Consider the following 21190-nt stretch of genomic DNA (forward strand, 5'->3'; position numbering starts at 1 on the left):
TCCAGTCAAAGCCATAGAAAGAACGCAATCCCTCGCGTATGCCTGCCATCCACACATTAGCACACAGAGATGTAATTATAGTGTTACTCTGTGTGTGTTTGTGTCTAATTAGTGTTATTTATATTTTCCCTCTTTTTCCTCTCTCTCGACTGTGTTGAATGTGTGCGTGTGTGTGTGCATACTGTTTATGCATGTGTGTCACTAAGCCTGTGTGTTTGTGTATATCAGAATACCCGTCGTCAAGCATTAACACAGAAAGAAAGATCTTGGAGAAAGATGAGACACATCCCGACTCCGATTCCTTGCCAAGGTTTCCTTGGCTCCCCCGTAGTGCAGGTACTACCACACCCTTCCCTTCCCTTCCTCATCCTCCCCCTTGAAACCCCCCAGTGAGATACACAAGGGAAAACCTCTCCTAACCGTCCCCTCACCCCACCACGTCATACTTGCAACGTTAGCCATTAATGCAAGCGACACCCCTTCAAACGAGCCAGTGTTGTTGGTGGCATTTGTTTGTGGCAGCAACAAGCAACAGTGTAATCAAAAACCGCAAAATACCCCTTTACCCACTCCTCCCACAACCCCCCATCCTGAGCCCAAACCAGATGGTACCCCCCCCGGGGGCAAGCTATCAGGCTAACTGCTCTGCACTCCTCCAACTCCGCTCACCTATTCCTCTGTTTTCCCTCCATGCCGCACTCCTTCCTTCCTCCTGCTCTCCCACTGCGAAAAGGCGCTAATTACAGACGTGGATGAGTAGATTACAGATCTGAAGTGCAGTGGAAGTGGAATGAGGAGAAGTGGGTGCAGGGGTGGTGGGCTGAGAAGGGGCAACAGGTCTTTAACAGTGATGAATGCAACTCTAGTTTTCACTGTTATTGTTCGCTGGTGTTCTGTGCAGCGGCTCTCACCTCTGCGTCGACGTTCCCATGCCTTCTCGTCAGTGCAATCCATCACAGGCGGCTTTAACTAACTCTAACTATCTCTAATCATCTGGAATCAGTTCCAATTATCTCTGCTCTGCCCCTCATGCATCAGTGTCTCTTGTATCTCTCAGGCATGGCAAGAGAAGAGGGGGTGTAGATAAAGAACTAAGCTCTGGAAATAGAATGCAGAACAAGCTGCACAATGAAAAATAGACTGTGTCGCCATCCATTGTTGAACAAACAAACTAAGGTTACGTTTCTGTGGTATAACTGCAAAGATGCATTTTAAAAAGGAACTTTTCAAACTGACGTTGTTCCCTTTTTTCATTAGTATAGCAGAACCTGGAAAAAAGCTATTTTTCTAAATCTTGCATGACTTCTCCATCGTCCTTTAGTAGTGAAACTCATTCCTGACTGCTAGGAAGTCAAGTATTTAAAAACTCTCTTCAAGGTTCAAGCTTCTGCAGAAGTACTGCAAAGCTTTAAAATAATGTTTGACGTGTTATTTTCTGTCAGTAGATTTAACCATTTTTCTAAATCATGCATTAACTCTCCATCTTCCCTTTGTAGTAAAACTCATTACCCAGTTAGCTTAATTACTGCATGGGGGTCAAGTGTTTAAAGCTCCCCACAAAAAACAGCTGCTCATTTAACTGACAGTCTTTTATTAACCTAACTAGCTTTTCCCCAAAAGTTTTTAATGAGAGCTGCGATCTCGTCTGCGAGCCCTCCTTCTTCTACCCCAGACGTTTGCCTGTCTGTTTGTCCCCTCAGCAGGGGTCCAAAGACAAATAGCCACATTGTTGTACAAGCCTTTACCCCAAACCCTCACTCTAGAGTAAGCAAAAGGAAAGAAAAAGAGGGGAGTAGAAGAGATGGAGAGGAAGAGTGTAAAAGGTCAAGAAAAGAGGAAAGAGGGGCAATTAATCCTGTTTGCAAGAGAACAGAAACCATCTGGGTTAGTGTCCCACCTGAGGGCAGCAGGCTTTCACATTAACCTCTCTTGTTAGAATCATAAAGACGGACCCTAACAAGGCCCGGTGAGCACTTAGAGCAAGTGTAAAAACACACACACACACAAATATAGATATACAACCATGGACTCTCTCTCTCTCTCAGTCATCTCTGACACACACATACACTCAAACGCAGGCATGAAAAAGCGGCAAAAGACTTCCCCTGGGAGCCGAGAACCTTTTAAGTCCATTAAAAGCTGCTGGCGGGAGCGAGACAGGGCTGTAACCTAACCGCATAAGATTGGAACCAGGAACCACGGTGTGGCCCAGACACACCACTCAGGAGTTAAGAAACACATCAGGAAAAGCCTTTGTCTTCTACTTCCCAGAATACTAGGCCTGACTCTTAACAAACAGTAGAGGTCTTTCATAAATGGAAACTGTCACTCAAAAACAATCACCATAAAGATTGCATTATTTTTGATTCCACTGTGCTGGATCGTACATTTATTTTAACAACTAAAAAATGTTCAGCACTTCCACACCTTAAAGGCTTCAAGGTCTATTATGGTTCCTTTTAATCCAGCCAAGGATGAAGAACAAATGAGTGTATACACAGGCACATAGCGAATCGATTAAGCTACGTTAAACAAAGTCTCATTCTCCAGAACGGGGTTGAAAAGCCAGCGTTGGGTTTAGAATAATGAGCGTGAAGTTAGATTGGATGAAACAGGGGAGCTGTGTTAGCACAATCCTCTGGCTGTTGGCAGAGCCCCTCTGCTCCAGATGGACTAATCACGCTTGTTCAAGGCCATCCGCTGGTCGGGAAGAAGGCCTCTGCCTGCTCTGTGTCTGCTCCAGCTCGACAGACAACTCAGTGCTGCTCAGTGTTAGCAAGCCACAAGTAGGCTGACTGTGTCCCCCCCCAAAAGGATGCATCTTTTCCCCTTAAGCCCTACAGGTTGGTGTTGGTCTAATGAAAGGTGACATGAGGAGATAGTTGCAGGGAAGTGACAGATAGATTCAAGATGGTGTTGAACATCAAACGCAAGATAAACAGATGGAGTACTGAGGTTAGGATCATGGGTTAGTAGCACCATGATTTGGACTGAAGGAAGGGAAATGATTTTTCCATGTCCCACTGTTTCATTATTCCCAGATGCTTTAGGTAATCTGAACTGGAATACTGGAAGCTGAAAGGATCAGCGAGCAACAGGGACACTGATTATCTCAAAGAGAGTAAAAAAACATTGAGCCTTGTTGCAGATGGGAATAAAAGTTTAGCATTACTGTGGGATTGTCTCACTGCATGGGGCTTTTGAGTGTCAGGATGTGTGGGTGTGTGATGGAGATTGGCTTTAACAAGTGGAAACCCAGTGCAAACTGTGATGACACATTTTATTCATACATCGAGGTATACGATTCCATTGGCAGAGAGCTTTGCAGACTTCTCCTGTGACATAAAACGACCTCATTAAGTAACACAGACATCATTTCACCTTGAACAGAGTTCAAAGTCTCGTTCAGTGTTCCTTATTTCAAGTCCCAGTGTCACACCAACTCTGTCACCACTGGATTCTCTCGCAGACGGGCAAGCACAGAGGAACAGCAGATGACTTTGCATGAAGGCCAAATTATGTGCAAAGAACTTGGATTTCCACTCATGCAGTTCAATTTGTCTTAAAGACAGTAAGCACAATGGAGATCACAGGGAACACTTCACAATCTTGATCTAATAAGACAGTGTTAATGAGACCTGATGGCAATCCAGCGAGGGCAATCGGAGCTTAATTGTTCTTTAACAGTGTTTAAAGCCAACCAAACCCAAGCCAACATTCATCACACATATTGAAACCATGTTTTGCAATTCATTGTTGTGGTACACAAGAAACCTCAGCAACATTGTTGGCTTGCATATTAAAGAAAAGACAAAGGGAGAGTGCGTGTGCACAGACAGAGGAGAAAAATTGAGCGTGAGCACAAGTGAAATAAAAAGTGAAATGTACTTACAGTCGAGACAGGCCAGGGTTCTTCTGAAACAGCAACTCAGGAAGCTGCTGCAGTTGATTACGGTTCAGCCGCCTGCGGCAGGGAAAACATACGATCAACCAGTGACTTTGTGTTTGTGTGTCTGTGCATGTGTGCCCTTGTGTAGGCTGTGAATAATTCTGCTTGCTGCCGAAGAATCGGCTTAGCCACAGGCTATTGTGTTTCAGTGTGCACTGAATGTCACATAAATATCCAACCGAAAGTCCAGGGGAATTAAACTATAGTCAGAGACAGCGCCGTAAATTATCTCTGCCTGGTCCTCTGCTTAGTTTCCCAGAGTAAGGGGGCCGCAACATTCCCATTTAAATAAGTGAATTACATCCACTAGTTATATGAACATGAACACATTTTATCAGGGGTTATATATCCAAACAAGATGTTTCTGAATACAATTAAGAGAAAAGGATGAGCCAAAGGAAGCATTGACCAAGAAGGTTGGTTGGCAACAGAGTCCATGTCAAACAACTTTCATCTAACACTTGCAGGCTTTATGCAAATACAACAATTTAGTCAACGAGGAACAGACTGTGGCTAATCTGTTGGAAACCACAACTCTCCTCTCCCTTGAATGGAGGCTCATGGGAGTGAAAGCAACGGCTGTGGCACAGTGAAGCTGCAAATCTGAAAGGCAGGTCTGATGTCGTTACTTTAGACACATTCAGACAGATGTTGGGACCTGAGCCACTCACTGTATACACTGAAAAGAGTGCTTGGCCATCTGAGGTGGAGATTTAGTGTGCTTTTGGTATTAATGGCCTGCTGCCTCTCTGTTCACACTGACTGAAATGTACCTGCTGGTGGGTTAGAGGCTTTTGAACATTAGAGCAACGAGCCGCCTAATTTCCACATTGGTCTGGCACATGGACACATCTACCCAATGTTTGGATCTGTGCATGGTCTCGAGGTTTGGTAATGTAAATTGTTAATGTGGGTTTCAGATCAGGGGGAAAGTCTTTCATAAATTAACCACAGTGTGTGCATGACGGCGAGTGTTAAAAAGTCATCTGCTGTGCAGGTTTTTCGTGTGGGGGACACTATTGATTTGCTAATGAGTTGGTTTGAGGTGTGGTTGACTGTGTTTGTCTGTGTGTTTTCCCAGCCAGTTTACAAGCTGTCAAGAGTCCTGGTGCTGTCCAGATGAGCCAGGGTCTGTGGTGGGGGAGTCATCTTAAGCCCCCACATCCCACTGAGGGCATTCCTGTCAGGCTAAGTTAATAAAAAAATACTCCCAGCCCACACTATACCCTCTTAGTACAAACCCAACCACAATGCAATGACAAGGAAGGGCCTCATACTTAATACACCGCTTAAAATCAGTTCCTCCTGTTAGTCTCATTAAACTGAACTAATACAAGGACTGAATCAGATCAGTGGGAGAGTGGGATTTTCATTTGAAGTTTAAAAAAAGACGTAAAAATGTGTGGTTCCTGTCAGCCTATCTGCAGACACCCCTGGGTGGTACTCACAGCCTCTCCAGCTCCTTCATGTCATCAAAAGCTCCTCGCTCGATCACAGTGATCTGATTCTCCATCAGCTGCCTGCGGAAAGAGGACAGAGAGAAAGAGAGCCTTAGAAACTACATGACACATGTGGCTTTGACATTTTTACGAGTCTGCGGACGGTCACTCAAGCTTTAACAAAGTATAGGGGCCTTTAGGGGTTTTGGTGGCGAGACTTCTATATACAGCAAGTACATTCAAGCTGGGTGCAGTATATTCAGCACCTTTTTCTCTCTCTGACACACATACACACACACACACACACACACAGGGCAGTGGTGTGGACCGGGGGCATAGTGTGGAATCTTGGCAGAAGAAGCAGAAATAGCAGCCAGGAAAGTTTCTAAGGTGGCTCACAAAGTGTGGGTCCAGGCTCTGGTGTGGTCCTCTGGGTGTAGCGGCTGGGTGGAGACCAGACGAAAGGTAGGAAGAGGGTCAGAAAGTGCGAGAGGGGAAACCGAGGTGGGCTCAAATGTTTTAATGATTGGCACAATCAAGGGAAAGTAGCCTGTGTGTGCGTGCGTGTGTGTGCATGGTTGGACAGTATCAAAGTTACAGGCAGTACATCAAGGCTGTTAGTCATACGCAAACAAACATGGATGCACACAAACACACAGCACAAGCACACAAGCTTTCCTCACCTACATTGCCAAAGCTAACGCTCAGAAAAAGGGTCTTCGATGGTTTTGGAAGTGTTACAATAACACGAGGCCAGGAGGGAGAGAAAAGCGTCCAGCAGCTTTAGAAGCAACAAGAGCCTTCCTTCATTACGTATACAACTGTTCTGTGTTGAAGGCAACCTCTCATGTCTCCTGTGAGGCCACGCTGCGCTGCAACTCAGCAGTCTGGGCTTCCTTCCCCATCGAATATAAATGCTAATCACTGCTCGCACTCCATAAACATAAGAGAGAATAGTGCAATTCACCTCCGATCTCTTTCTCATGAATTTAGATGGATTTGGGGAAAAATTATGATGGGTACTTTTGGATTCAGATAACTTTTTTTTTGTAGAGACAGTCTAAGGGCATGCAGCCTCCAATTTCTTTGATTTTTTTCTGAGTTCCCTCCTCACAAATACACATCACTGATTTCAACGAGCCCAGCACCCAGTGCCAGACGTCTGGAGGTAAATCAGCTGTGTTGATTCTAGCCTGACAGGATAGATGGCAGCTGACTGTAAAGATAAACCTCCGTTCCTGTTTGGCTCCTTCTGGGGGTTGCCTAGGGGTCAGCGAGATCAGAGGTCAACCCACTGTTTGTCTTATTACTGCTGAGGTCGCCCTCCAGGACACAGAGACAAGATTTCCTAGTTGCACATGCAGACATGCCAAGTACCTACATTATGTTAATCATGCGTCATGTATACGGTCGGCTGGCATTTCAATAAGTGAGCTGTGTGTGTTTGCATGTGTGTGTTAAGAGTAGCACAGCGGTGGCTGGGGAGGATATCAGAGGCTTTCCAGCAAGGGAAGTTCTGTCTTTAGTACCCCATGTAAGGAGTTGTTTCCTTCTTACTTGCCTGTGACAAGCTGCCGACATGAAGGCATTTAACCTCCATGTGGGGGTAGGCGGTGGTGCAGCAGCAAAAGAAGGCATGCGTAAGAGTGACGAGAGGGGACAAGAAGGAGTGGAAACATGCAAGCTGAAGTTCAATATAGAGGGGAAGACAGGGACTAGGCTTGAAAAATAGTCTGGCTTTTCTGCGAAATAGGAATTATGTGCAGCTCGTGTTACATCTAAAACATGTTCACGTCTACACAACTTCCCTTCTGGCAGTATTTTAACAACTATACTCACAAATGCGTACACACGTATAGACACTTTTACAGCTACTTTAATACCTGGAGTCACAAGTGCGTTTTAATTTCAACACACAGGGAGTCAATGACTTCTACTGAATGTGTTAACAGTGTTGAGAGCTGATTTAGGCGCTGGTGCTTTGTGTACACATTACATGTTGATGTGTGGGTACAAAGGGCAAGTGAGTGTGTGTGTGTCTAAGGGACAAAATATGCTACTACAACAGAGAGAAAACAGTGAAAGAGTGGTCCATTACTTCACTAGCTGCAGTAGCTTAATGTACTCTGGAGTAGGACTCTCGACAGAAGTCTCTCCACTTCAATGGGTTTATGCTAATTTGAGCAGAAAGTCAGTGCAGCCTGTGAGTTGCAGGGTTAGGTAAAGCTCAGGTATGCATGCATGGATAGATGGACTCATATTGTCTCTTTACGCATAAGAACATTTCATCGACATACAAACATGAAGGTAAGTACTTACAGAACTCGGATGAACTTGAGTCCAGCGAAGTCACTCTTGGTGATGCGTGTGAGGTTATTCCCATTCAGCTCCCTGCAAGGACAGACACGCAAACATGTATGAATAATTAATCTTTATTCTCCCTCTGAACCTGTTCAGCCTGGTGACTCAAGGAGCAGACAGAGACATGGAGGAATCTCAGTCTACTGATACCACAGTCAAAACTGGAGCTTTGCAACACACACACACACACACACCTGCAAACCATAGCCTTCATTCACACATGGTCTGCACAGCACCCTAATCTGTTTGCTTTAGCATGCTACTGCTGTGATATATGCTTAGAATGTCCTTAATTGCTGCTAGTTTTGTGAAACTGCAAATTGCTTTAGATGAGATGTGAAATGTAACACACAGTATATTAATGGGTAAATCAGAAAGTCTGTGTTCAAGGGAAGTTCACACTCAGGTTTTACTCCACTGGGAGAAATTAAGAAGTCCTATTTAAATGGAAGCCACATTGGAGCTGCTTGTTTGTCTTTCTATTCCAGCCCTCTCCCACCGACACCCACAACCCCCCTCCTCACTCTGTATGCCCTGTCCTCCTACTATTGGTGGGGATTAGCAGGAGCCAGCGGAGGGGATTTGGGTAGGGCCACAAGGCCAGAAAGCTAAGTGCTGGGGATATAATAGGAGCAGCCTCCCTGCTGGGAGCTGGCCATCACTGCTAAAGAAGGGATGGACAAAATAGTTGAAAGGAGAGTATGGCTGACATTTAGTATTTCTGTAGTGTTTTGCGTTTCAGAATTAATTGTAGCATGCTTAAGTCCTGCTAGAGATTTTATCCTTTGCTGCTGCAGAGGACTGTGCAAGATTTATATTTACCTCTGTATTCTCATGACAGAGAGCAAAGGAAGCAGACAAAGCACGCAAACATCTCTCTGTGCTACTGCAGTTTCAAAGCATTACTGGTCCACCCTACCCTGACCCCCACCCAAAGCACAACCAAAAGAAATGGCTTCATATCCAAGCCGAGAGCGCTGGTCTCTCTCCCTCAGTCACTCTCTCCTTCTCTGGTCTAATGACCACTCCAGGGACTGTAGCGCTATGCAGTAAGGAAGAGAATGGTCATTATAGACAGATGGTTATGTGTGTATGTGTGTGTGTGTGTGTGTGTGTGTGTGCGTGTGTGTACACAGGTGCATTGAGAGGCCAAGCGACAGGGCCACGGGAAATAAATAATGGCCAAGGCTTCATTAGGCTGGGCCCCGACGCACACACACATGCGGTACTCATTACAGGTGCTTACGCAGATAGGCACACATACATACACCCACACACCCTTCTGGATTCACAACGTCTTATCTTCAGGGTGGTCATTGCTGATGACACCCGGAGGACATAAAAAGGAATAAGATCGAGGCGGAGAAAGAAGAGAGACGGTTAAAGTGAGGGGTGGAAATATGAGGAAGAATGACTCACACATAAACAAGGGAAACTGCACTTTTCTCCTCCAGCAATAAAGTCTTCCTTTATCCATTAATAGGTGACATGCCATAGTTTCTGCGTGTTAAAAGCAGTTACGCAACAACTTCTTAAAGTGTTTCGTAAGTTTTGATGACTGATCTAAATTTACTGTTCCTTGAAATGTCTTCAGACGATGCTGCATTATCCTCCTGAAAGTGCCCATCTTTAAAACCATATTGCCCATGCACCTGCTCAGAAATGCTGTGACATTTACACTGAAATGCCACCAGCCGCCTATGATGCTTCAACTAGTCAAGAGTCACACTGTTTATGACATATTCTGACCTTTCCCATTGGCATTTTGCAACTCAAACCAAGCAATGTTTTGAAGTGCTTGAATTGCCCAGGTGAAGATCGGTTCTTGAAATCGCTCAGGTAATAATGTTCGCTCTGCGGCTCATCTGCTACAAAGGTCTATGACTCACGCATGCAGACATGACCTTCTGCAGTTACTCATATACTGAGCTGTTAAGAGCACTGGTGAATTGGGTGCCCAAGCATTGCACTTTACATTAAAAGAGAAATGTAGACAATTTGCTTTATGATAAGAGCATGTGGTCCTTATATAGGGATGCAGCTTCTGGTATTTGACCCGTCTGATGATGTCTGCTAACCCAAGGGAGGATTCTGTCTCTGCAGAAAGTCATCAAGTTACTCCCGTCTGTGTCTTTCTCTGGTTGATAGAAAGAAGCTGGGATTCACATCAACTTGAGCCAGGGAAGATTTTTTTTGTCATTTGCACACCCATGCACACAGCAGTGGTAAACATGTGGTCAGTTAAGTGCAGTGGTACATTTTGCATGGAGGAACATATGTTGTTGGTAAGTACACATCTTAAACCAGAAGAAAAAGGCTTAGGAAATGATACAGTCTTGAGTATAGGTGTTCTGATACAAATGTTCTTTCCAATTCACAGTTTATTATACCTAGACAGACTCGAGCATTAGCTGGTACAGAGAACCTCTGATACTAAAAATAAAGAATACATTGATGGATACGGACTGATTGCTGACATTTAGCTGGCTTTCAGTAACATAACGCTCTCTTTTATCACAATGCAGTTGTATTCATTTTCAGTCTGTTGGGGCACTGAATATTAAGACATACTGTATATGGTATCAGGCCCCTATGGACGAGATTTTTGAATGTGGTCGTGCGATTCTATCTCATTCTGACAAACCTCTTTATTTCTGTTTATATCTGTAGTCTCTTCCTGATATTTAATTACCCTTGGCCTTTACCTCACCCAAATTGTATTTAGTTCAAATTATCCTAAGTGAAATCAGATGGGTGCCCTTTAATATTAACTCACTGCTGTCCAAAAACAAAACTAAAGAATTTCTAAAAATGAAAAAATAACTATATGGTATTAGTGCCTCCAAGAAAAATCTGTTTTTTAGCTACAATATGAGTCGTGAACATTACTTTGCTTTACAATCAAAGGAAGCTGAGCAACGACTTGTGGCGCAACAGCAAAGGTTTGTTTAATCCTTTCATAGAGAAATGTTTTGTTGTACTGATTGAGGTGGATTTCAATCATACAGTACTGCAGTATAATACAATTATTAGGTATCATTCGTCGTTCTGACGGCAAAGTATTTCTACTGCCGACTGCTTCAATCACGTCCATTCCATCCTCTGGAAACTCAGCAAGGATTTCCACTTCATACAAACTTCCTGAAGTGGAAGTGGATTTATAACATCACTATCTAAACCCTCTTCATCTTCCATCCCTATTTCATTGATGCCTGTAAGTACTTCCTGGTGCACCTTCCCTCGGGTGACCATGAGGCAGCTATTCTCCAGCGCTCCACATTTCTGTAATTCAAAGGGGGGTCACAGCGCTGCTACAATGCTGAAAAACTCATTATGTTTAGTTCTGCCAGCTGCCTGGGTTCCTTTGCTGAGGTGGACCTGGTTCGTATTGAGCAACGCTATAAACCTCAGGACTGGAGGGAGGATAAGCAAACACACTGGCTCGCCAAGGCCTGCGTACAGATACAAATCCACATGTGCTTTACACATATATACAAAGACCATATTGAGTTACTGTATCAAGTAACACATACAAGCACACCTACTGGGATGTAACCACAAAACATTATTGGAGAAGGCAATTTTTGTTCTGTTGGTCTCTGGCCTGAGCTAAATAACATAATGATCACAAAAGAAACTACTGATGGCTGTACAGCTTGTCACCAACCTTATCGATTTATGCAGAAAAACAGCAGAACTGAATTAAATATGGACACAGAGGGAAAGTTTGGAAGTTATATTAAGGGAAGACCTATTTGCAGCTAAAATGTTGCCACACTCTGTATTCTTGCCTCAGAGGAGCAACACACTTTTTCTGCTTCAAAAAACTTTGTCCCAATGCTCTGGATGGACGTGGCTCACTAAGGTGGGTCACTGTTGGTACTAAGCCGGCCTGAGTTCAATAGTTTTATGCTGCAGCCATAATAAAACAACTGGCAATGCAACACTTACTCACAGGCTGTGGCAAAAAAAAAAAGTAGGCCAAGCTGACATGTAGCAAAGTTTGAAGGCTTTCTAAATAGGAAAATAAGCTAACAACAGCATTTCACAATCTGACAGCAGCATACTTTTTAATGACTCCAAATTCTTTATTCTCGATTCCTATTTTTTCCGCTCATGGCCATGCTGTGCCTACATTATCATTATCACATCCTGCTTATATTTACAGCGTAGAAAACTGTTACCGCATCCAAGGAGGTGTTCATTAATAAGAATTAATTGAAAACATGGAGGCCGCCATACATGTTTGGTGGAGAAATTGCTTAGTACAAGCTCATAGCGCGCTTTCGCTCAGTAATTAACAAGATAACAAGATTCAGAACATTTCTTGTTGTAAACAAAACTGTACGAGAAGACCGCCTACTGTAACGCTCTCATTTGTGTTCACTTGTCAGCACTTTTTTATTTTTATTTTTTATATTCAGGTCTAATTACAGATTTATAGGTTCTTGCTTTAAATTACACATGTATTTTTATCCCTGCACGGGTTATGTACATTTCTTGTATAAATCTATTTTTAATTGCACAGTTTAAGTTTGTTTCATCTAGGGGTATTCTTTAAATCTTTCTTCAGGTTAATATATATGTATGGGAGGGGAGGGGGGGGGGGGGGGGGCGTCGGTTTTGCAGTTTAATTTGTAACAAATGTTTCATGTCATATACGTCTTTGTAACCTGCTACTGGATGCTTTGAATTTCCCTCGGGATCAATAAAGTATCTATCTGTCTATCTATCTTTAGATGGTATTCACTATACATTTATAATACTAATTTAATAAAGGCTACCCTCGTGTGGCTATGTCCATCTCCACCGTCGTACAACAAACCCAGACCGACAACTGTCACACACCACTTTACTGTTGTAAACAATATCACTCCGCCAATCTCATCTGTCAATCAAAGTTAAGGCAAAGTGCAACCTGTTAAATAGTCCTCTTACCTGAGGAACAATATGCAATGTTAATAAATATTTTAATCATAAATCACATTTGGAAATTATGTCAACCTGAGAAAAATACAGATTTTCAAAACAAAGTAAAACTCTAAATTATCTTCGTCATACACTATCTAACAAGCTGAGATATAGTCCCCCGATATATTTATTTTAGAAATAATGATAGCTCATTAAAGTAGTTAACTGAACATCAAACGGGATGTGAGATCATTGTATATTCTAATTTCAGATGCAGGCTTTAGTTAGTGGATGAAGAGACAGTTTAACCAGAACAACATCATCATCATCATCATCAAAGAGTCAAATTCTTTGGAATAAACTGATAGGCAGCCTGTAGCCAATCAGAATCAAGTATTTACCAAGTCTTTAGTATAATACTCCTTAATCTAGAGTTTAACAAAGCATTGACAAGTCTTGCTACATTGCGGACCAAACTTTATTGTTACGTAACACTCTGCACAAGTCATAAACACAAAATTCTGAATGGAAGTAAAGGCAGCAATTACTTTTAAATGGCTTATTAAGGTGTATATTTTTTTGCAGAGTGGTCATTCTGTCTCGCTGCTGAGAGCGCAACAGGACCATTTGTCCTGAACAGCTTTAGCCTAGCGGGGAGGACAGGAGCCAGCTGATTGAGGATCATTTGCACAGTGCTCTGCAAACTCCTTCGCTGTGGTAACCATCCAATAATCAGAGGCCTGAGGTCCTGTACAGCCCGAGCATGGATGCTCATTAATGGCAATCACACACTGATAATGCTATTAGACCACACCAGCAAACACTCTCCTTAATGAATGAAGTGAACAGGTTGAGAAGCTGTGGAAGAGTGAAGCTTTTCTCATGCTGCAGGCTCCAGGACATATGGACGTGACAGCCGTGAAACACGCAGGAGGAGAGAGAGACACCAGGAGACAGAAAGACGAAGGAGCCGCGCTGACAGTGTTGTTAGCTGCCTGAAAGCGACGGTGTGGAGCAGAGTGGTGGAGTGTTGCGACGAGAAGCTGTGAAGAGCTGACGGGCTGTCTGGGAAATGTCAGGGGAGAGACGAATCCTGGGAGACTAAGAGGGGAAAGTGACCTACATACTAGTTGGTCTAACAAGGCTGCAGAACCAGGCAGCACCATCCGGGCCCGCTTCCTAGTCAAAGAGATAGAGAGACTGAGAATGAGCAGAAGAGAGAGAAAGCAGGCCACCATAACCAGAATAACACTCTTTTTAAACCCCAACTGGAACACTTCTATCCACACTAAGAGGTCAGATTTCTGTGCAGCTTGAACAAAACATTCCCTCTTATTCAAAAGTGGCTTTCAGACGAGCAGCAAAGGCCCTCAGCTGTACTTTGTCAGTGTGCGTCTGTGTTATGCCTTAATATGTGCATGAATGTCTTAGAGTGTTTTCCCAGCTCCCGTACTTCTCTCAAGGGCTATTTACAGTTTTCATTCTGCTCAGTCAGGCCTCAGGTGCAAGATTACTGATACAGGAGGTAAACATGAAGCAGATCCAGCACATGCACACACACACAAATGTCCTCCTCAGGGCCTTGACCGATGCAAGATGTCTCGCATCTGCAGAGTCCTTCATTTTATAATTGTCTGCACGTAAAAGTCAGGGGCCTAAACACACATTTCTTCCAACTTTACACGGCCTTCCCACAACAGAAAGGAACCTTGACACGATGTCTCGTAGTTTTTTTTTTTATCGTGTGCCACTTGCTGCTGCGAGCAAAATAGAAAGAGTGGGAGCTGGGAAAAAGCAACCAGGGGAAAGACAAGGGAGGAAAGTAGCACACAGGGCCTTTCTGATCAAACATAGATAACTTATGACACTCTCCCAGGCCCAAGTGAATCAATTAAACATCTGTTCCAACGTGTGTTCCTGAAAAAAGAAAGAACACACACGGACAGGAGGGCTGTAGTAAAAAAATAAAAAGCAGAGACTGAAGGTTCTTTCATGATGTGTACTGTAGTTTGTTCAGTGACAGACGCTGAGGTTCTGTTGTGGCTCCTAGTCCCGCATGAAGGCACTCAGGCTGCGTATGAATGCCGTACTTTGACTGAGAGTGTATCATATGGACTCAACATCTGCTCGGCCACATCTATTATGTTTCAGTTATTCCACGAAGAAGACTGAGAAGACGTTTGCCTGACAGATGTGCGCAGACGACTGCTAATTTGATTGATCCTTCATGTGGGCTTAAATCAGTCTGTTGATCTCAAAGAATATAGAATAAATGGTTGATGTATGTTTGGCTGTCTCTCCAACTGAGCACGTTGATATCTACATTCCTCCAGCTCTTTACAAAGAGTAGCTCGTCTGCCAGCAGTTAACCCTAAAGGCTGAAACGATGACTCAATTAAGACAAGGGATGTGCGCGATTATTTAACGAAATATTCAAATGTCACCCCTGCTAGTTGGCACCAGAATTACTCGTAACTTAAAATGATTTTATTTTTTATTAATGTAGGCAAACAATGTGCATAAAATGCTGTGTATCGCAGCAACTAGCCATGGCTTTAGATCTGGTTAATGGGCCTGCACACCCGCTTTATTGCCCAGATGAAAGCCAGCACACTGGAGAATGTCATCTTGTATTAAGTCTGTATCCGGTTAAACTGGCATATAGCCACTCGACCTGAGAAATGTGAAACCCCAGTCAGCACAGGCATGGATGTTAACCTGCAAAGAGGTGGTGGTGCTAGCCCTGCTAACTTTAGCCACAATAGGAAAACCATTTTAGCATTTATGCACATCGCAATTACAGCAGCATTTATAGCCTAGTGGTTATGTCGGACGCCCCAGAGGCAATAGTCCGTGTCGCAGTGACCGTGGGTCTGAATCCGACTTCGGCCCTTTGTTGCATGTCATTCCCCTCTCTCAACCCAACATTTCCTGTCCCTCGTCAATTGTCCTATCCAAAGGTAAAAATGTACCCCAAAAGAATACATCAAAATAAATAAATAATGCAATTCAAATGGCATTTAATTAGGCTACAACCAATATGGTTTTGGAAAGTGTTTAGATGTGTTAAATAAACTGGGCTCAATATTGACGAATGACTGACTATTGTTTTCTGAGTGTTTTGTTGCCTTTAGTTTCATCTAGACTGAATTTAAAATGTTATCCATCCCCAATATACAAAGAAAAACATTCTGCAACTATTTTGTGAATCAAGAATCTGTTTTTGATCACATCAAACAAAAATGTTTCTGCTAGCATTTTTCATCTGCGATTTACGATGTTTCCTGAGTTTGTTCGGTCTTAAACACTGGACGTTGGAAGCTGTCTGTGGGGGATTCAAAGACAAAAATATTCATATATTATTGGAGGAAACAAAAAAAAGCAACAGAATGATTGAATTTCCTGAGAATGAAGAATAAACGATGATTCTAGCAGAATAGAAGAAAAAACAACTTCAGTGTTGCACAGAAAAAGCACTGGTGCGATAAATGTGCAGACAGATGTAGATCACAAGCACCTCTTGCATCTGGTCGCTGCTCATAATTTCCTCTCAAACTTGCATCGCATCAAAAGCATCTCGGCTGGCGTGAAATGTGGATTATAAGGCCTATCTACAATGTTAGAAGAGTGTTCACTCATGTGCATTTTAACACACACACACACACACACACACACACACTTAAATATCACCTACCCCCTTCACTCGCCATTGCCAGCTTCTACCTGACTAGCCAGGAGGGTTAAAAGGAGAGATGGACTTCTGAGAGATGAAAGGTGATCTACATGGAGTCTCCAAATTTGATTTTCATGGTCTGCTGAGATACAGACACTCTTAGATAGGCGTGCAAAGCAATCATGCACATGCACACACGCACCCCACATGAGCTTGTCAAGCATAAGAACAAAAAAAAAGCACAAGCAGTGGTGTTAGAGGGCATTTCTCTCTTCACACACGCACACACACACACACACACACACACGTGTTTAAAACACTTCCATATAGTAGCAGGGAGAGAAGGCGAGTGTGTCTGAAGTGACTTTAGACTGAAAGCAGCTGCTTTAAATGTTCAGTAGTCTCTCATCGCTCTTATACAAACATTATGACGGAACATTTATAAAAAAAAAAAAAGTAACAAGTCTTTACCACGACAACTTACAAATGATAATAGAGTTAGAAATTACCCACATACTGTACCACCTTTGGGTTGAATACAAAAAAAACTTAACAATACAAGTTCTAAGCACCTAATATTGGAAAAAAATTTGTTTTTATTATGCAAAATGCAGGCAAACTCCTGAATACCATCTAAATTTCACAAAAACATTGGAAACATTTGGGTACCTCTCTCTCTCTCTCTTTCTTACTCACTGAAACTTTTAGTCAATAATATGATTGAAGATCTGAAGTATTTGTGAAGCTTGGGGAACTATCAAACTATTGATAATCAAAATATTTGAGATTGGGTCATTTTAAAACACATTGTAGTGAACATTTTCACAACCTTATACCACCTGGTATCCAGTAACAGCCAGTAAGCCAGTAAATGCACAGATCAGGTGTCTTTTTCTTATTATCTTATTTATGTTGTGTTTTTGGGGATATTTTGCAGTATCGGTAATAAACCATATGTGTATTTATGGTTAACATTGTTACAGGCTCTGTTTACATGCAGACTTTTGTTTGTTTCTATTGTTTTGTAATAGGGAACAATGGACAATGAAGAGTATTGTATTGTATCATGACATTAGTCAAAGCTGACAAAATGTAAGTAATGTATTTTCCAAGCAGTAATGTGTATATTTATTAATCCCAGTAGCATTGGAGGAGTACTTAGAATCAGCCAATTTTCAAGTTTAGATAAGATAATTTGAATCAGAAAGGAGGAACGGTAATGGAACATCAATATCAATACAGCTTATTTAATACTGAACTCCAAAGGCAGCTAGCAATAGCGTCCATCCCAGTATTCAGTGCATAGGGAAAGACCACAGCTGTGTAGTGCAGGCAGTAAATTGGACTGACTGAGTCCCAGGCCTGTAATTTCACAATCCTCCACTGAGCATAAACATTCTCTGAATGATCTTCATTCCAGGCATTATCACTCCTCACGGGATTAGGGGTTATGAGGACGGATATATTAGTCTGTGAAAAAAGGACCTGCATGAATTTAAGTCTGCCTCGGGGCTCGACCTATTTCGCCCTTTATAATAAATAACATGATCTTGTTTATTCATTTATGAGCCCTGTGGTTGAGTAACACGTCTCTTTACTCTTCGTTGCTGTAATCCTTTCATTAGTGTTAACCACCTCAGTTACTGTGCCAACCTCGCCTGGTGGAATCTTCTCCTCCTGCTCTGGACCCTCACAGCTCCACTCCTCACCTCAGTTCTGTGTCTTTTCTCATCTCGTTCCTTTTACGTGAGTCAAAAAGCCAGAGTTGGCAGCTAGTGGCCAGGCTGTGTTCAGTCTTGTCAGGGTAAATTATGGATCAGGTGGCCGGTGAGCTGTCAGTTGTAGCAGCTATGAGCTTGTGCCAAAAACACCGCAGGCATTCCCTGGCACATGCACATACATACACACACACACACACGCACACACACACACACACACCTACCACACAACCCCCAAATGCATAAACATGGTTATCGCAGCAAGGGAGCCCCTCATCTTCAACCACTACCAAACCTCATGTGTGTTTCATCTGATATTACTTATTCACTGCACGCATGCACATACACATATGGAGGCAAGTTTATGAACAAATACAAGTCAACATCAGATTTATACAGGCATGCATGAAAGCACAAACACACACACACACACACACACACACACACACACACACACACACACACACACACATATGGTGTGCAGACTCCACCTTCCTCATTCTGGAGGAGTTCCAACATGCCCCCAAATCTCTGTACAGGGTATTTTCTGGCAGTGAGACTACATCATCAATACACTTGCTTTTTGTAATTAGATGAAAGCGCGCACACACTCACACACACGCACACACAGAGCTCCTCCCCTTCTACAAATCAACTCATTCACAGATGAGACACGGGCTTAATCTAAGCAGCAGGGCTGTTAGAGAGATAAAGCCGGTTTGATCAATACCTGTCCACCTAAAGCTTAACTATCAACCTTTACTGTCAGTGCATAGTCTCTATAATCAGCCTTAAAGATTCAGATTTTTCCCTCAGTTAAGACTGAAATCAATGTGATTCTCATGTGCTTTCTTTTGCCAAAGCAGATGCACTAAAGAGATGCAGAGGGGATGGATGCAGAGAGGGAGCAGCGGGGGAGGGAGCACCCCAGTGGCCCATACGAGGCAGGGTGTCATTTTAATACGGCGAGCTCACAGTCTCATTACAGTTTTGAGACTAAGGAGCGCAGGGGTCAGACCTGATCCAAACCCACACTGACAAGTGCAAATGGGATTCTGCTGTCTGTCTCAACACCCTTCGTACGCACACCCCCGCCCCACAAACACACACACAAACACTTTCCCCCCCCAAACCAACCCCTTCCGGCTCTAACACACACACTCTATCTCCCAAAAGCATCCCCATGTATACACTAGTGCAAAAACACACAGTGATTTCACACAGACACCCTTAAACAAACAGCGAAGCAGACAGGAAAAGTCAAGCGCAATCTTTTTCTACTTTGCTCTTCATCTTTTTCTCCCCTTCCGACACGTCTGCTGTGTAGAAAGTACATTTTGCACGTGAGGTTGTCCAAAATGTTGATAAAACATTTCAAATTCAGATTTTTTAATGATCAATAGTATCGAAAAGTACTGAAGCAAAGTCAAAATATCTTCAGATCTTCAGTCATATTTTAACCAGCCAGCTAAAGAGAGCACGCAGGTGGTCCATTCAAATTCATAGGGTGGAAATATGACTGGAAATATGAGCGATAATTGAGATGGAATATTAAAAAATTTGGTCTATTCTCCTTTATTTGGAACTTCTGAAGCCAATGTCTAAATTGCACATATACATCTTTGTCCAAAAAAAAAAAAAATATATATATATATATATATATATATGTGTGTGTGTGTGTGTGTGATATTTAGACAGTGCGTAGGTTTGCTTGCGGTTTTTGTTATTAAAAAACAATAAATTACCCAATATTGGTCACCAAGGACTTTTTTTTTGATGCCGTGCCTTGAAACAGCCATCGACATTGTTTGATTTTTTTACAAGTGTTGTATCAAAGTAAAAAGCTCTTTTAAAATTCAATCCAAATGGCAAGGGCGACCAACTTCAGGAACAATACTTCAAAAACTCCACTACCTCATAACTCATCTTTGACCCCAGTAGCGCTTGCACAATTTCACTTGCATAAACACACATTTTGGAAATACAAACACATAAATCTAACTATGCACATGGGACCATCATGTGCGGCAGGGTGGGCTGCTTTGACTTGCACAATCACCTTGATGAATCACCTTATTTAACAGCACGCAGAAGAGAAGTCTGTAATGTTGAGTAGTACCTCTCTGTGGAGACTAGCTACCTTTTACATGACCTACACACACAGATGATGCATGGACCAGTACACACACACACACACACACACACACACACACACACACACACGAATAAATTAGGCGTGACCTTTACACGCGTCACGTTTAAAATGCACCGTGCTTTAAGATCCAGAGATGTTACAACGATAAAATCTCATGTTTAACATGACCTATGAATGCACAAACAACTTTGAACACAGAAATGCTCTTGAGTTTAGGGGCAAGGTATATTTCCAGTGTGAATGGCCATTCATGTAAAAGGAAACCACAAAATGATCATGTTTCCCTTCGGCTTAAATGTCCAGGCAGCATGTGCGCATAAGCAACCCGGAAACATGTGGACCCGCCATGCAGGCAAAAAAAAAAAAAAAAGAAGGTGTTCTTAGAAATTAAATATGAAAAGCATAAAATATGCAGCCAGCTTCCAATATGCCAACGCTGCCTCTGACACAGGCTTTCTTTCCTCCGTTCCCAACGCATGTTTTATTCAGGGTTGATATTCTAAAAGCTGAAATAGAACAATCTATTTCCCCTTGCACTCCTCACTTCTGATTTACTGATGAATATTTCAGAGGAATGTCAGAATAGACAGAGGAACTCCACTCTGCGAGCCGGCGTCTGCCTCACCTCTCCTCTCCGTCTCACATCCTCCCCTCTGTTTTACAAGACAGCTATGTGGTCCTCGTGCAAGACTCACTTAAGTAGCACATTTGCTTAATTTTCTACATGATTTAACAATTTGTGAAGTGAGTGTTCAGGGGCATGAGAAGGGGGGGGGGAAGAGGGGAGTCTTTGGCACAGGGGTAGAGGAGAGTGAAAGAAAAGGGGGACAAGGAGGGGAATGGATATAAAGACAGTTTTTTTGTTTGGGTTTTGAGAGGCAGAAACATTTTTTGGGGAAATAAAAAAGAAACCTAAACTTATCCAGCGAATATGATTTTTGTCTAACACTAATTTAAACTTTAAGACAAACTTCACTTTTTGTC

The 21190-nt window shown here is 42.7% G+C and overlaps 1 protein-coding gene across 3 annotated transcripts in view; it reads right to left on the bottom strand.

Annotated features, from left to right (window-relative positions):
• slit1a (slit homolog 1a (Drosophila)) overlaps positions 1-21190 on the bottom strand; it is a 100748-nt gene that overhangs the window by 78470 nt on the left and 1088 nt on the right. For all 3 annotated transcript variants that reach the window (XM_065959420.1, XM_065959419.1, XM_065959418.1), the window contains exons 2-4: positions 7708-7779; positions 5398-5469; positions 3893-3964 (exon numbers count right to left, since the gene is read on the bottom strand). In XM_065959420.1, the coding sequence (XP_065815492.1) occupies positions 3893-3964; positions 5398-5469; positions 7708-7779 (216 nt within the window). The remainder of the gene's footprint in view (positions 1-3892; positions 3965-5397; positions 5470-7707; positions 7780-21190) is intronic.

Source organism: Labrus bergylta, chromosome 10, assembly GCF_963930695.1.
Source record: "Labrus bergylta chromosome 10, fLabBer1.1, whole genome shotgun sequence".
NCBI classification, from domain to species: Eukaryota; Metazoa; Chordata; class Actinopteri; order Labriformes; family Labridae; genus Labrus; species Labrus bergylta.